Source organism: Podarcis tiliguerta (genome assembly GCF_965153285.1).
Source record: "Podarcis tiliguerta genome assembly, chromosome: 8".
NCBI classification, from domain to species: Eukaryota; Metazoa; Chordata; class Lepidosauria; order Squamata; family Lacertidae; genus Podarcis; species Podarcis tiliguerta.
In genome coordinates this window covers 49,210,373-49,226,755 of record NC_139541.1, presented here as the reverse complement: position 1 = coordinate 49,226,755, position 16,383 = coordinate 49,210,373, and the positions used below count along the sequence as shown (strand labels likewise).

Below are 16,383 nucleotides of genomic sequence, written 5' to 3'. Positions count from 1 at the left end.
AAGTTATGGCACATGGCTTGAAACAGTATTTGAAAAATGTTTTTTAATTACAGCAGCAAATTAAAGTTTTTTTCTGAGCAAATAAGTTATATTAGTTATTGATTAAGTTTACACATCTGTGTTAAATGAAGCTGAGACTATTTTCAGCCACTGAATTCTGCTGCTGGTACCTATTCTGCTGCTTTTCTGCCCTTTCAAAGAATTGCATAATACGCCAACCTAAACAAAGTCCAACATTTCTGGAACTGCAGGGCAAACTAGAATTTTATGCTAAACACCTCATCCAGCATCATTCAATCTCTAGCAGGGATTGAGAGTTGAACTAAAAGTACTTTGTATATCTCTCTGTCTCTGCTTATGGACAAGCCTGCACAAAATAAGCATATTTGCATACATTTGCGTAATATGCAAATTTTATACAAGCCATTGAAATTAGTTTTTCATGGTACAGAATGAAGAATATTAGGCCCTTATGCTATTTGATAGCTGTTCTTTATGACAGAAGTTTGACAGTTTGAGAGCAGGAAGGATGATAAAAATAAATGACAAAATCATTTTCAGCAAAGCATCTTTGATTCTTTGCTGGTCATGCTTCAATAAGCATAATATGGCAAAATGTCCAAATCAGTTCAGACAAGAACATTACAAATGCTCTGTTTACTGTATATACTTTTGGCTGATGTCATGGACAGGCGATTTCCCAGTGTATTTGTTAATATTGTGGTAGCACTCTCCTACCCCAGCATAAAGGGAATTTGACAAAAAGTTGTTTTCTGTTGTTGAAAGACAGTAAATGTGCTAAAGTTTCCAAACTCTTTTCCTATCCTAATGTTTTATATAATTTTAGTAAAAACAACCAAAATAACAGTCAAAGCTTTAAAGGTGTGCCTATTTAACAAATGTATGTTAAATTAAATGTTCTAATTATCACTAGCTGCAATTTATTTTCCAACTAAGATTTCACTTCATGCATCTGATGAAGCAGGTTTCAGTCCACAAAAGATTATGCCAGAACTATCTTCAAGATGTCACAAGAATCCTAGAAACAAACCCCTCTGAATTATAAAAACAAAACAAAACCAGAGTTTTGCAAATAAAAGTAGCTGTAGAAATAGAATTCAAAATGGCTCAGATGATGCTTTTCATTGGACCAGTTGTGTCTAGGGGAGGAGGAAAGCAAGCTTTCAACATGCAGCCTGGAGGCATCAGAAAGAAGAACGCAATCCAGAGTATGAATATAAGAAATAAATATGTCTTACCCCTTGATGGATTTTTGTATGGAGAGATTGAGAAGCTGGCATCTAACATCAGAATACATGGTGATGGAAACATTACTTTGCATGCTTTGAAATACTGAAATTACCAGTTGGCCATTTCCTTTAATAAGGAAACTTTATCACAACATGAAATTATAGCTGAAAATTGAATCCTAGCCACCTAATACTTTTTCCAGTTTCGCTAGTATCATATCTTTATGTCTATGAAAGGCAGCTAAATATCCTACCTTTCTTATGGGTTTTTCCCACTAGGATAAAATGTACTTTCACTAGAGAAAGTATTGTTTCATGTCTGGTGGAGATGCTATAAATATATAATTACTATTGATCACTGTCAGTCACTGTCTCGCTGATGCTCAGCCTCTTTCTAACCTGCATTGACTGGAAGAAGTTGCTTATATTACAGTATTGCTTGACTTGCAAAATTGATCTGCATGATACCACACTCAGCATTGATTTTGGACAAAATGTAAAAGGGTTTCTTAGTATGGCATTCAGTTGCACTTTTTATGTATACCATTTGCTGCTAGATAACATCTTTACAGTGCAATCCTGTGTGTGCTTACTCAGAAGTAAGTTCCAATATGTTCAGTGGGGCTTACTCCTAGGAAACTTGGATTGCAGCCATAAACAAATAAGGCTGTGCTATTCTGTTGCCATGATGTATGAGAGAAAGTGAACCTTGATTCTGCTTAAGTAACACAGAAGTTTATTTCCCCCCAAAGCATTTCAGTAACAAAACAAAAATGCTTTTGTTTTGAAATGCTAATACATGAGACTTAATACTGTATATTTGTAAATATTTTATTTTGCATTTTTAAAGAAATGTCAAATTGAAATTCACTGTGATACAATTCAAGTTATTTAACATTGCAGTATGTATCTGCCATCACCATCATATTCCAGTGCTTGAATACCTTTAGCAATGTTTGTAGCCTCTGTCTATTCTCTTTCCCACTGCATTTTGAAAAAAGTTTCCTTATATGAACTACTTTTTCATTCAGTTTTTTTTCGCCATTTGTGAAACAGCATGAAAAACCTGCTTCTTACACAAAAAGCTGTGTTTGGTGTCAGTTGAAAATGAATGGCCCTTACAATGAAAGTCACTATTTTTTCCTTTTAAGTAGTGATTTATATCCAGGGTACACCCTTCATATCTCTCGTGGAAAGCAAAAAGTCATATAAAAAGCAGCTCTTAGCCTCACGTCATCTACTTCTAGTACAGATTTGGGCATTTCCCCACATTAGGTGGGGCAATGACATTTATGTACAAATTGAGAGAACAGATTTGAATTTTCTGTGGTTTTGCAGAGAATTCTGGATTATATTTGGTTTGTAAAGCCACACACATTAAAAGAAGCACAAGAAGCTAAGGAACTTCAGTAAGAGCACCTTAAATTGTGTCTCTCTGGTAGCTGCCTGCCTAATCTGCCTGTATGACACAGCCAGCACCATCTGCAGGAGTTGCCATGAACTGGGTCATGGGGACTTCTTTGTTCATGCTGAAAATTGATTAACAGTACAAACTAAGTGCAGTTGCTGAGGTTGAATTTCATACACTCAGACCATGAAACAAAGAACTGTCTGTAAAACACTGTTTATTTAGCTTAACAGAACTAAAGCTTAATTTGTATATATGGAATCTTGCCTTATTTATTTGCTTTGCTAACTGGAATTGCTTAAACAGTTAATTCATAATTTTTCATTTTGAGGTAGCCAAGACAATAACATGCAGGTTGAGAGTTAATTTAACTAAAAATCATTTTACAATTTCTGACACATTCAGGACCCCATAAGACAACTCCCCTGGTGCCAGCCAATGTCGAATCATAACTAGATGCCGATGATGGTCTTTGTGCTTTTACTAATGTACATTTTGGAGTTTGGCTAACAGGCACGATCTAGCAAGAGTAGAACCCTTTTTCAGTTCAACTTTCGTTGCAGTGATGTGTTTTAACTGCCTCTATATTGTACTGCCTCTCTCTTCCCCACTTCCTCCCCCCCCCTTTTTTTTTTTGCTAAATACTGAGGACCAATTGGTATATAATAATTACTAAGGCCTGTCCCAAGGTATGTTTTCCCTTAGGAAACTGCCAGTAAAACTTGGTTCCATGGTATGATGCATTCCACCAGCTCGGGATGCTCAGCTTCTTAAACACTGAGAACCAAATATTCCAATGAAGTAATAGGTTACAAGAAAAATATATCTGCCTATATCAATCTGAAGTTCTGCCAGGTAGTACTAATATAGAGGTGTTTGCTTTTTTGAAGAAAAAACATTAATATGATAGACATGTTATCTTGGTTTTCAGCACGGTCTTCGGCTACAGAAAAGGTGCAGGGCGAGATTTCCTAAGGGAAGGGTACTTTAGGATTCAGATGGGCAATGAAGACTACCAAAGTTGCTCCTTAACAGGTTTTTCATTAACGGGATGAGGAAAATAAAGAACAAAGCATGAGGAAACAGACAAAATCTTATGGTCCCTTCTATTGCCAGAGAATCCTTTCCCTTCTTCTGGTGGCAACTGGTCAAACTCCTTATAGGCAATTTGTGCAGCATCAGTGTTGACAACTGTCTTCACTGAGATTTCCACTGGCCCTTGGTGGGCTTGGGCCTGATATAAACACTTGAGCACTTGTTCTTGGGGTCAGCTTCCCAAGACCTTGTCTATGATTATCTGGCAAGGCCAGAGGAATAGTCATAACAAACAGCAGACGCCGCTTCTCTTTACCAACAAAGAGTGCAACTGTTAGAAGGAGAGATTTGCAGCTCCTTGTAGCATACAGAAAAAAAATGCTGCGACTGATTTCATTTTGAGGCTCTTTTGTAGTCTCTTGTGGGTATAAAAAGGGATAAAAATATGATATCCAACTGTGGCATCCCACCTGCACAGCAGGCTTCTGCTTTTGCAAAAGGTGCTTCCTTTTTCTCTTCTCCCTCCTTCAGCTTCCAGTCTGCCCCTAAAATCTATTCCAGCAGGTTGGGGAATCCTCCAGAGCAGATGTGGGGTGGGGAGAGGAGTTGCCCTTTTCACCCTCGTTGCATATCTTTAGGCGCCATGCAAAAGCAGTCCTCCCAGGCCTTTGGCTAACTGGGGGAGTATTGTTTTTATTTGTTACTATGTTATGTATTTTTGTTTTTATATCGTAAACTGGTCTGTGATTCTCAAATGAAGAGTGGTAGAGAAATATTATTGTTATTTCTAGTTTTGCTTAATGATGTTTGCTTAACTTTTTTAATGAAATTCGTTTTTTCAACGAAAGCAGGTTGTTAGAAATGTCACTTGCCATTTAATAAATGCATCCTTAGTTCTGTTTTTAAGTTTTTGTCAATTTCCTCTTTTTTTCTTTCTGAATAGAATCAATACTAGCCCAGGTCAGACATAAGGGGAACCACTGGTTTCCCCTCTATGACTGAACTGGGCCACTGTTTCCTTCATGATTTATAAATTCCTGTCTCAGCAAAGCCAAAAAAATGACTTCTACAGGTTTTCATAAGGTCTGGTTTTTATATTAGAATATTTGGATGAAGGTGAGTACCTGGAAATGGTCTTTATGCCCCCACTAAAAAGAAAAATACAATTTCCATCCCTGTGGCGTATGTAGAAACTGCTTACAACCAAATGACAGCAGTGGCAGAGATGCTTGGTCTTCCCTTTCCTAGGGTTAAGACTGCCACCTCATATTCTAACCCTTTTAACAGCTGGGAGAGCCAGCCCTGCTAGCTCTATGGGGCCCGTTTTGATTTGAGGAAAAGTGTGCCATGGCCATTCTGGGGAAGAGCGTGGGGACAGAGAGGACCATTTTTGTCAAGTATTCATAGTGTTGGTTTAGAATGAATATTGATATAGACCATTTGAAACCATATTTTGCTTTAAAATATTCAATACATTTTAACTCTCTTCCTCCTTTCTCTACCTTTCCATGTTAATTCAGGCAAGAAGACAACAAGACCCTAGTCCTGGCTCAACCCTAGGAGGTGGTGATGATCTCAAACTGCGTTAAGTGAACAACGGCTGTGTGCCATAAGTGTGACGCTTAAACTTGGCAAATGATGGAATTAAAAGACCAGAAACTGTGATAACTGGGTATATACTATAGTCTATTCCCTGACCTGCGGCAACCAAACTATCATGTCCCGCCATGGTTTGCACTATGTTTGTGTTGTATTATCTGCATTTCTTTTCTTTAAGCATGTTGCCAATGGGGATTTGAAATTCTTGTTTCTCTATGCAAGCTTATAATTTTGTTGGCACTATTTTAGTGACGAGAACAATTAATGCAGCTATAAAAACAATTCCTCAACTGTAATATTCATTCATTTCAGAATAGGTCAAACGTTGCAGAATAAAGTTTTTTGTGACTTTTTTAAAAAACAACTTTCAAAATAATTTTTATATGGGCTTTTGGAAGTTTGTTTGTCATAGTGTTCTTGCTTTTACACATGCATTCTTTGTGGTATTGTCTTTTTATGCACTTTCTCTTCTCTAACTTTCAACACATTTTATTCTTTTTACATTATGCAGCCTAGACCAAGTAACAGTGTTGTCAATTGATTTACTGAATTACATGTTTATAAACTTTTTTTAAAAAGCCACACTCCAATATACCATGAAATATTGTTAACTTAAAGCTAATGTTTTAGATGGCAAAATGTCTAAATGAGATTTTAATCTGTCCGCACGTTCTGTTGTAGATTCTGTTCTGCAGTTACTAGTTGTAGTTAATGTAGTTCAGATAACCTGCTGAAACTGATTGGAACTCATTGCAGTATGACTCTTCAGGGACTCTGTAAAAATCTGAAATGGGATACTCCATCTTTCTGATTGCATTTGACATTAGTCTATGATGGCTGAGGGTGAAGCTGATATCTTGAATACAATCATGTTGAAAGTAGCTGCTTAACTCTTTTTGTATCCTATTCTTTAGCTTAGATTAAAATACGAATTGAGACATTTGAATTGTATGCAAAACAGTCTCATATTGGCCCAAAGTTGCCTTTGGTGTGTGTTTTTGTTACTTAACAATTTTGTTATGATACTTTCCAGTAGCGTAAGATTTGGAGAAAATAATTATTAAGGATTGTTCACTTTTGCACTTCAGTCCCTGCTTTCTTCTATTATATTACTCAAGAGTACTGTTTACCAAATCTTGTGTCAAACCAGTTTTGTTTCTCCATTTGTTATGTGGCGTGAACATCAATCTAATCTAAATTATCATTTTAGGCTTTAAACCACAACATTCATTTTCTGTGTTAATATGAGTAGAATGCAACATTCCTTGTCAATGCTGGTAGTTGAACTTATAACAATTACAAATATCTGAACAACTTCCCTGGATATGACAACTCTGAATCTTTTTTTAATACTCTTTAACAGTCATCCATAGGTACTGTCCCAAACAGATCTATTAAATAGAAATATGTTGCTCATGTTAATATTTTTTCCATGCACATTTTCCTCATCTAGTGAAGAAAGAATGGTCCAAAAAGTAGTTTTCTGTTGCTGTTCCATTTTTGTCAGTTTTGTTCCTTTCCTTTGTATTTCAAATAGTACGGTGTTTCCTGATTACTTCTGATAGTAGTTTCAAATCATGAGTACACAAATTATACTATTGCATATAAACCTTTGCTGTCTGTGTGTAAATAACCTTCTCCCCCTATTATCTAGAATTTGGCTACTTAATGGCCAAGTTTGAATGATCATATCTCAGCTTAATAGCCCAATATAAAAATAGATGTTTTGCTCATGCACACAGCCCCTCTGCTACTCTAACTAATGATAGTTACAGGTTTCCTGGTTTTACTACCTGCATCATCAAGGGAGGAACAAAGGTGCTGTGTGCCCAGGCAATAGACTCATTCACATATTGGCTTATTGAGCCAAGATACAGTTGTCCAAACTGGGCCACTATGTCTTAATGCTGGCATTAAGATCACAAGCCCTCTCCCTGTGCTAGCTAGTGCAGACCTGCTAAACTTAAAAACTTTAAGTTATTGATGCAATTTGATATTTTTTCATAATTTCTATTTAAACAAGAGTTGCATCATCTTCAAACTCATCTCTTTAAGAGTTGCCTTAAGCTTCAAGATTGCTTTTGCTATCTTTTTGTGCTATGTTAACCTTACGTTTATAATAAACTTATGTGAGTGAAACAAAGTGGTTGTAAATTACTTTGTAACATGTTAGTGTCAAGTGCTGATACGTGCCATTGCATGCTTAGAGATAAAGGACAGTTTGGCAAATATTCCAAAGTACTATCATTTTTAGGGGACTTGTGGGTTGCTTATTGTGGCATCTCAGGGCTTTTTTAATCCTTTTATTTCCCTTTTAAGAATTTTGCTAATACAAGTTGAGAATAGAGGAGTTTAGTCAAGAGTTAAATCATACAATTAATAGATATTTAAAAGTTACATTTTGTATCTTTTGATTAGGTTCTGAAACACCCAGAAACCAGTTTTGAAATCTACTTCTGACAACTTCCCTCCCTCCCCCCATTGCATTGATAGGTAGGAGTTGCTCATCATCACCAAAGAGCAAGAATGTTCTTTTTCTGAGATCATTTAGCTTGCCCTACAGATCCAGTTTAAGAACAAGCAGTCTTTGAGGCCATGGGTCTGTATGAAGAACCCCAGACCTCCCCTCCATCCATTACAGTTGCAGAATGCCTATTTTGATTTTTGATTATTTAATTTATATACTGCTTAGTATACTAAAAATATATCTAAGCAGTGTACAGAAATCTAAAGCAGCAACAACTTAAAATATTACAAATACATTGCACACACACAGAGTGGAAACTCGGTTCTCGAATTGCTCCGTCCCTGAATGTTTTAGCTCCTGAACGTCAAAAACCCGGAAGTAAGTGCCAATCAGAAACCATGCCTCAGAATGCAAACGTCCTTCCAAAACGGATTACATTCTCTCACTCTACGCTTGCTTTCTATGGGCAGACCCAAGGTGCATGGTACGTCCTCAGGCTGCCCACAGCTGTGTCCCATTCATCTTCACTCTCCACACCCAGCTCCAGGTACAGCAGATTTCTTGAGTTCCCCAGGGAGTCCAGAGGATGTGGAAAGGGCTCCTCTCTGCTCACAGTTCTTTCTTTATGCACTGTCCTCTCCTCCTCCTCCAGCTGCTTTACTATCCCATGTCAGGGCATGCTTTTATTTTGCATTTGTTTTGACTGAGGTGCTCAATGTCACTTTTCTACTGCATTCTGCTTTTCAATACACTATATAAGGGCTTAGGGTGACACTTCATTAAGAATTTAATGGCAGAATTGATCTGATTCTCACTGAACAGTCGGCAAATCTGCTTCTCAAATTCAAACTCTCTAGCCTTTTTACTGCGGTGGAGAAAATACATTCAATATAAAGACTTTGGATCGGTGGATGCATAAGGTATTGAGTTAGAACAATACCTTTAGCACAACTTAGAGGTAAAAATATATTTCAAGGAAGACCCTGGTGCAAGTGTTTTTTGACCTGTTTCCACAAATGCTTATTGAAAATGCTCACTGTCTCAGAGAGATTTGAACACTGCTGCCTTTCTTTTCTTTTTCTCGTAATATAATATAGCCCTGCTGTTCAAAAAGCTGGTGGTGAGGGGGGGACTGTTTTTATGTTTAGAGTCAATGAAGCCACATGCCAATGAGTTCACCTGCTGTTCTTTTAGTACAAATAATATAGTTGTATACATAGCTTTCTTGGATAGCAGGTGTCAAAAATAGCCAGAGGACACACAGGTGCATACTGAAAAGAACATTTAGCAGCTTCTAAGCACTACACATTTCTTTAACTTTACATATTACCAGGAAGACTGTAGCAGGAAATTCATGGAAGCAGAGAGGATTTTTTGTTGATGAGAGCTTTTCTAAAGTCTTTATGTGGGAGAGGTGCCAAGGGCGGTGCTTGTACACACTGCCCTTGTGTCTTCAAATGTCAACAGAAAACAGTACAGTGGTACCTTGGGTTAAGTACTTAATTCGTTCCATCCATTCTTAACCTGAAACTGTTCTTAACCTGAAGCACCACTTTAGCTAATGGGGCCTCCTGGTGCCACTGCGCCGCCGAAGCACGATTTCTGTTCTCATCCTGAAGCAAAGTTATTAATCCGAGGTACTATTTCTGGGTTAGCGGAGTCTGTAACCTGAAGCGTATGTAACCCGAGGCACCACTGTACATACAATTGTAAGCAAGGAGGAGGAGCCAGTCCTGTCTGAAATTCCGGAGAGTCACTGCCAGTCAGTATAAACCAGGGGTCAGCAAGGTTTACCCTGCCTGGACTGGTTCCCTTCAGCGGAGATCCCTCCATGGGCCGGATTGCGTGTGTGTGTGAGCACATACGCCCACATTTTCCGGCAGCTGTGATTTCCAGCGCTGCGGAGGTGAGTCCCCGTGCTGCGCCGGCTTAGCGCAGCGCACGGGGACTCGCCAAGCAGGCAGCTCGGTTCATGGGCCAGTTAAATGACCCCTGTGGGCTGCTTGTGGCCCATGGGCCTTAGGTTGCCAACCCCTGGTGTTAACCAAATTGAGCTAGATGGACCAATGGTCTGGCTCAGTAAAAGGCATCTTCCATATTTTTACACTTTCAGTGGGGTGTATATTTGAATACATTCCCACCAGTTTGCGCATACTGTAGAACAAAAGTCAGTTAGCATCTGCACTTAAATACACATTTTGACAGTGCAATCTACTTAGTCTGTTCTTTCTTTCATGTGCCACTGCTTCACTGAATGGTGATAAAATGGAAGAGGAGAGTGAAATGTTTCTTTTGGTGTTAAATATTAACATCAAATGTTGTAATGTTTAAAAGTGCAGTGTAACCAAAATGCAAAAGATAGGAAGAGAATGCACCAGCTGCTTATTTATAACACACACACCCACACACATACACTGTTCTACATTTGTCATTTCATTTTTGTAAAAAAGCACTTTCTTGTGTTTCTTCCTGGCCAGTCTCAGGACATTTTTCTCTTCAAATTCCAAATTCACCTTTCTCTTTCTCCACAGTGAATCTCTTATTGTGGAATTTAAGATTCTTAAACGTATTCAGCCACATTAGAAATGTGACTGTGGAGATTACAAGCTTGCTTTTTTCTACGTAAACACACTAGTCCCAGTTCTCCTTATATTAACCACAGAAAACTATTTTTGGGACCAAAGCCCACATGCTAAATAAGAACAAAACTTAGAGCAGTTCTCTTAAACAGTGGCTGGCTGTCGGGGACACACACAACAGCTTTAGGAAGTGAGTCATGTGCTTTCCAAACCAAGGGATGCTACAATACTGTGCCCTTCTCCCACCCCACTCCTGTACACTATAAGCTGAAAGAATCTAGCGTGGGAAAAGTCTTGTAAAGTAGTTTCCACACAGGAGGAGGGTCATGATTTAATAACAATGCTGATAGTGTATATGAGCTCTATTCAACAAATTCAGGGTTTTACCAAAGCAACTAGTTCCAAGCACTGAATGATTACCGTAAAACAACGTACAAACAGGGAATATGTAGACCTGATTCTTCCTCAGCTCTGCCTTTATATTATTACACCCCATTAGGCTGTATCCCTTCCTTGAAGGAGCTCAGAGTCTGTGTATGGCCACAGGTCAACAATGTAGGTGACAGAAATAGTGGCTGCACCAAGGGAACACAGCAAGCTTCACAGCTGAATTGGGGATTTGAACACAGGCCACTCTGGTCCAACACTCACTGCTTTATTGTGCTGGATCTCCACTTGTAAAAAGTACCGTAAGCCCCTTGGCTGTTGTTCATGCATGACCAAGGCAGATCAATTGCCATGTTGTTGTTTAGTCGTTTAGTCGTGTCTGACTCTTTGTGACCCCATGGACCAGAACACGCCAGGCACTCTTGTCTTCCACTGCCTCCTGCAGCTTGGTCAAACTCATGCTGGTAGCTTTGAAAACACTGTCCAAACACCATCAGTTGCCATAGAACACAATATTACACGTTAACCCTGCACAATAGTCCAGTTACAATCCCCTTGCAGATAATTAAAATATTATAAAATTACAAGATCATAAACATGCACCAATAAGAAGCGCCTGCTGAAACAAGCCAATGGTCCATCTAACCTAGCATTTTGTTCTTATAGTGGCCAACCAGATGCCTGGGAAGCTCACATGCAGGACTTGAACGCAAAGCACTCTCCACTTCTGCTGTTTCCAGAAACTGGTATTTTCAGAAGCATATTGCTTCCAACATTCAGCTTCATTAGATGTGCCCAAATTCTAGTGCCAGAAGTAGCTCCGTAGTTCTGTCCTACCACACTGACTGCTACTGGTGGGCTTTCTCCCTCCCTCAAGCAGAAGCTGTGCAGCCGTTTGTTGGCATTCTAGCTCTGGGTTTCCAGCATCAGGTTGGACTAGACAGCCCACAATGTCCCCTCCCAATCCTTTAATCCAAGACAACTATAGCAAACACGTTTGGGAACACAGGTTTGTCGAGGTTGTGTGTAGATCCCCCTGGGTTTGTAAGTTGCTCCACCTTAAACAGGCCGCAAGTCACAGGATCTGCTTGCAAGCCTCTTAAAATGCCCTTCTCGGGTGTCTTCACAATGTTTAATTTCTCAACTGTACCTGTCCAAGAGAGCAAACAAAGGAGGAAAGAGAAAAGGGATTCCTGATTTGCAACTTCCTGCTTTGCATATCAGACAAAAGTTGCTTTTGAGAGAGAATTTGTTTTTCTTCCTGCTCAGATGGGCTGGGCATAGTATGCCTTTGTCACCCTATCCTTTGTCACTCTTAGCCAGGGATGCCCCAGAATTTATTTAAAATAGGAAAGGACTCATGGTTTTTTAAATCTTTTGCTTTTAACCTGTTTTTATTATTTTTCTGTATGGCAATATGGTTTTATGCTATTGGATAATACAGCACTATATACATATTTTTAATAAATAAATAAAAATGGTGGCCGAAAATCAAATTGAAACTTAATATCAGCACTAGTCACTGGAAAGTACCTTGTCTGAACAGAAGGCATTTCCTTGGGCTTGGCAATGATGTCCGTTGCACACTGCCCAAAATAAAAGCAGAAATTCTAAAAATCCTCTGCCTTCCTAAATGGTCGTTGGCATTTGCCTGCAGCTACGCCTGGATAAGGACGGTAATGCTGAACTTCCTGGCACAGGAATGAGGATTTTAGTTCCCATCATCCCTGACTATTGGTCATGCTGGCTGGGGCTTGATGGAAGCAGGGGTCTAGCCACATCTGAAGGACCACAGGTTCCCTGTTCCTGTCCTAGGAAACAACCAGGTTGTCAGAAGACGGAAGTGAATTAAAGGGAATGGGGCACAACATATTTTTTGCCTGCCACATGCCCTCTTGAGCCATCCACAGTTGGAAGCAGGATACTGGGTTACTATTACGTATCGGCTTTTAACCTAGTTAACCCAGAGCTAGCCATCGAGCAGAGGATTTCCTTTCCTCCAAGTGGCCAAAAGTATAAGCGGTGCTAGCAGAGAAACATGTCAGCAGCTACTGTATGGAGTAAATGCCTTATTAATTTAGTAGGGGTGGGGGGATACATCCTATCAGCTGCAGATCTCCCAGTGGGTGTTCGCAGAGTAATGCAGCAACACCCGGTCTATTTCCACAGTGTGCCACATCTGATATCTGTGTGTGTCTTACCCAAGCCCAGTCCTCTCCTCTCTTGCACAGAAACTCGAGCCTCTGTGTTCCTTTACGAGACTTAAAATTGAAGATGAAATGTGGCCAGCCAAATTTTCCCTTTAATGTACGGCACAGCGAGCATCGTCTCCGACGCAACATGCAGTATATATTATCTGTAAAGTAAACCCCCTTTGAAAAATCAGGAGAAACCCGGGCATCTGTTTCTAATGAAGGGTACAAATTTAGATCTAACTCTGCATGAATCACAGCTTTAAATATATCTGCCGAGGCCAACTTTTTGCTACATTCATGCTGTTGTAATGAGCATGAATGGGGAAGCGCTGCGGAAGAAACGGGGAGTTTCTGGATCGCGGCTTTAAATAAGAAATGGGGTGTGCCAGGGAGCAGTTTGCAGGAGCCGCTGCGGTTGACAGCCCTGCCCAGAGCTATTTGATGACCTCATGATCCTTCCACTGACAGAAGCAGGCCGCCCCCCCTCCCTCCCTCCCTTCCAGGCCCACAGCTGGTCCAGAGCCTTGAAGGCTAACCTTGTCCCTGGGTGGGGGATGATGGATCAGCAAAGTTCCACCAGCATCATGTCAAAGCTACCGATCATCAGCACAGCACAGCAGCAGGAGGCGTCTCGCTCTTCCTACCACTTAATGGGTGGGATGAATTCTGCAGAAATCAAAACCAGATTGCCAGGGGTGTGGTGTAGAGAGGCTGCTGCTCTTGCCGTCAGTTTCCCTCCCAGGGCTTTCTTCTCCTCCGGCCTCCCCCCCCCCTACTGCCCGCATTCCGCCCCACTGGGATCTTCATCAAAAGATAATCTAATAAAAGCAGATTTTAGTATTATTTTTATTCTTTCTTCATTCAGAAGGCATGAAAGAGGACCTGAAAGCTTTTGGCTTGCTCTTGATAACTTTTGAAGTAGAGAATTTTGTAGAGGCATTTGGCAAGGGTGGGGGGGGAGAGCAGATTTTGAGGCTTCCTTGACAAGATAATCCTCGCTTTGGAGAAACATAAGGGATGTCCTTTTCATGCTGCCGTTTTAGATGCCATAGCCTCAAAAGGGATACTGTAGAGTTGGGGAAAGTTCAGTGAAAGGGCAAAGCAAAATGATCAAGGGGAGCAACTCCCCTATGAGGAAAGATGGCAAAATGTAGGGCTTTTTAGTTTAGAGAAAAGGTAAGAAAGAAAAGGCAGGACAGACGTATGCGAAATTTAGCAAGGCATGGAGAAAATGGATAGAGAAAAGGGTTTTTCTCCCTCGCCCATTGCACTAAAACTTCTGGACATGAATGTTGGAATATCCAGGACAGATAAAAGGGAGTCCTTCTTCATGCAGCCCATGGTTAAACTATGGAACTCACCCCCACAGGAAGCAGGGACGGCCACCAACTTGGATGGCTTTAAAAGAGGGTTCAACAAGTTCATGGAGGAGTAGGCTATCAATGGCTACTGGCCACAATGGCTAGGCTCTGCCTCCATCAGGGGAGGCCACAATGCTTCTGAATACCAGTTGCTGGGAACTGCAGGGTAGCTTTGTACCCAGGTCCTGCTTTTGGGCTTCACACAGGCATGTGAATACAATAAGAATACTACTCCCTCCTCCGACACCCATAGCGTTGCTCTGGGGTAGCATATCCTTCCCCTGCTCCCCCACAGCTAGTTCTCATCATCATCATCTTTCCACCCATCTCACTCTCCTGAATTTTGTAAATTCAAGGGTCTCCCCATTGCCTGGCATCTTCCTTTCTTCACACTGCAACATTTAGTTGCACTTCCCACTTGATTAAACAAATTCCAGGGTGGTTATTGTTGTTTGTGACTTTTCTTACAAAAGTAACTGAAACCAATGTAAAACAGCAATAGAAACAAAAAAAGGCAGCAATAATAATACAGCAGACGCTTGGGTTGCGAATGTGATCTGTGCGGGGGGCACGTTCACAACCCGCAGCGTTTGCAACCCACAACCCGCACGTCTGCGCAGTGGCGTAGTGTGGGTTGTCAGCACCCGGGGCAAGGCAAGTAATTTGCATCCCCTAACCCGTGGATTTTAGTAGGGGCAGAGATCTGCGAGTGCGAGCACGCCCCCCCCATGTTGCGCCCGGTGCAGCCGGCCCCCCCTGCACCCCCCACGCTACGCCACTGCGTCTGCGCACATGTGGGTCACGATTCGGCGCTTATGCATAAAGCGCGATTTAGCACTTCTGCACATGCGCAAGCACCAAAACCCGGAAGTAATCTGTTCCGGTACTTCTGGGTTTGGTGTGGTGCGTAACCCGAAAACGTGCAACCCAAAGCATCTGTAACCCGAGGTATGACTGTATTAAAAAATCCTACAGGTTGCCCCGAAGGGAATGTAGCCTTTGGGCTACAAAAATGGCTTCTCACCTCTGGCTTGGAACAGGCACAGGAAACACAGAGCTGGTGAGGTGACAGGAGAGTCAGGCAGGCCTGATAAAATGACCCATCGCCCACACTTTCCCATTTGCAGACAGACTGGTAAAGGACTTTGGGGAGAGATCATAGATCAGTGGTGAAGCAATGGTTTGCACACCAGTGATCTGAGGATTGATCCCTGTCGAAACAGGTCCCCAGGGGAAACCTCTGCCTGAGACCCCAGAGCAAAGATGGGGTAGGTGGTGGACAAAGGTGTAGGGTTGAAAGGGAGGCAGGCATTTCCTCCACATTGCTCTCCGTGTCCCTGTCATCCATTTGCGGCCGCCCCCCACTTTTTGCCCTCCCTGGAGTCACTTGCATGTGTGTTTGCTGAGAGCTGCCCTTTCTCCTTCTCCCCCTTTCCCCTTCTTGCCCCTTATCAGACCTCTGTGGGAAGCCAGGAGTGAGAGCTCCCCCACTTGCTTTGGCTCAGCCCGGCTCCTGTACTTTTCATCACCTTTCTTGCAAACACAGGGCGGGGGGAGAGAGAGAGAGCGCCCAGCTGTTGTGGAAATTCACGATTCAAAGCAGATGTGCTCCACACAAGGCCCCAGAGCCTCTGAAAATGCAGCCCACCACACTCCGCATGTTCACCCAGAAGCATGTGCCTTTGAAATCCAGGGCCCGCGCACGAGAGCACTCTCCCTTCCTGTGGTTTCCTGCAACTGGTATTCATAAGCCCGACTGCCGCCCAGGCAGAGCCTAGTCTTCATGGCTAGTAGCCACTGACAGCCCCCTCCTCCATGAGTTTGTCTAATCCTCTTTTCAAGCCATCCATGTTGGTTGCTATCACTGCCTCCAGTGGGAGAGAGTTCCATTGGTTAACTATGGGCTGTGTGAAGGACTTTCCTTTTGTCTGTCTTGCACCTTCCAACATTCAGCTTCATTCAGCTAGATATCATGAGCACAAATCATGGTGAATGCTCAATAAGAAAGATGTCTGGAGGAGTCCTCGCTCTCTGGTAAGTGCATTCAGAAATGGAGCCTTAGTGAAGAAATGTCAGAGAATATCAGATTCCATACTGGGCCC

The 16,383-nt window shown here is 41.5% G+C and overlaps 1 protein-coding gene across 4 annotated transcripts in view; it reads left to right on the top strand.

Moving 5' to 3' along the window:
• The window catches only part of CBFB (core-binding factor subunit beta), a 43,133-nt gene extending 35,698 nt beyond the window's left edge, over positions 1-7,435 (top strand). For all 4 annotated transcript variants that reach the window (XM_083452733.1, XM_083452735.1, XM_083452732.1 and 1 more), the window contains exon 7: positions 5,214-7,435. In XM_083452733.1, coding sequence (XP_083308859.1) covers positions 5,214-5,282 — 69 coding nt within the window. In that variant the 3' untranslated portion in view covers positions 5,283-7,435. The remainder of the gene's footprint in view (positions 1-5,213) is intronic.
• Positions 7,436-16,383: the final 8,948 nt, after the last annotated feature.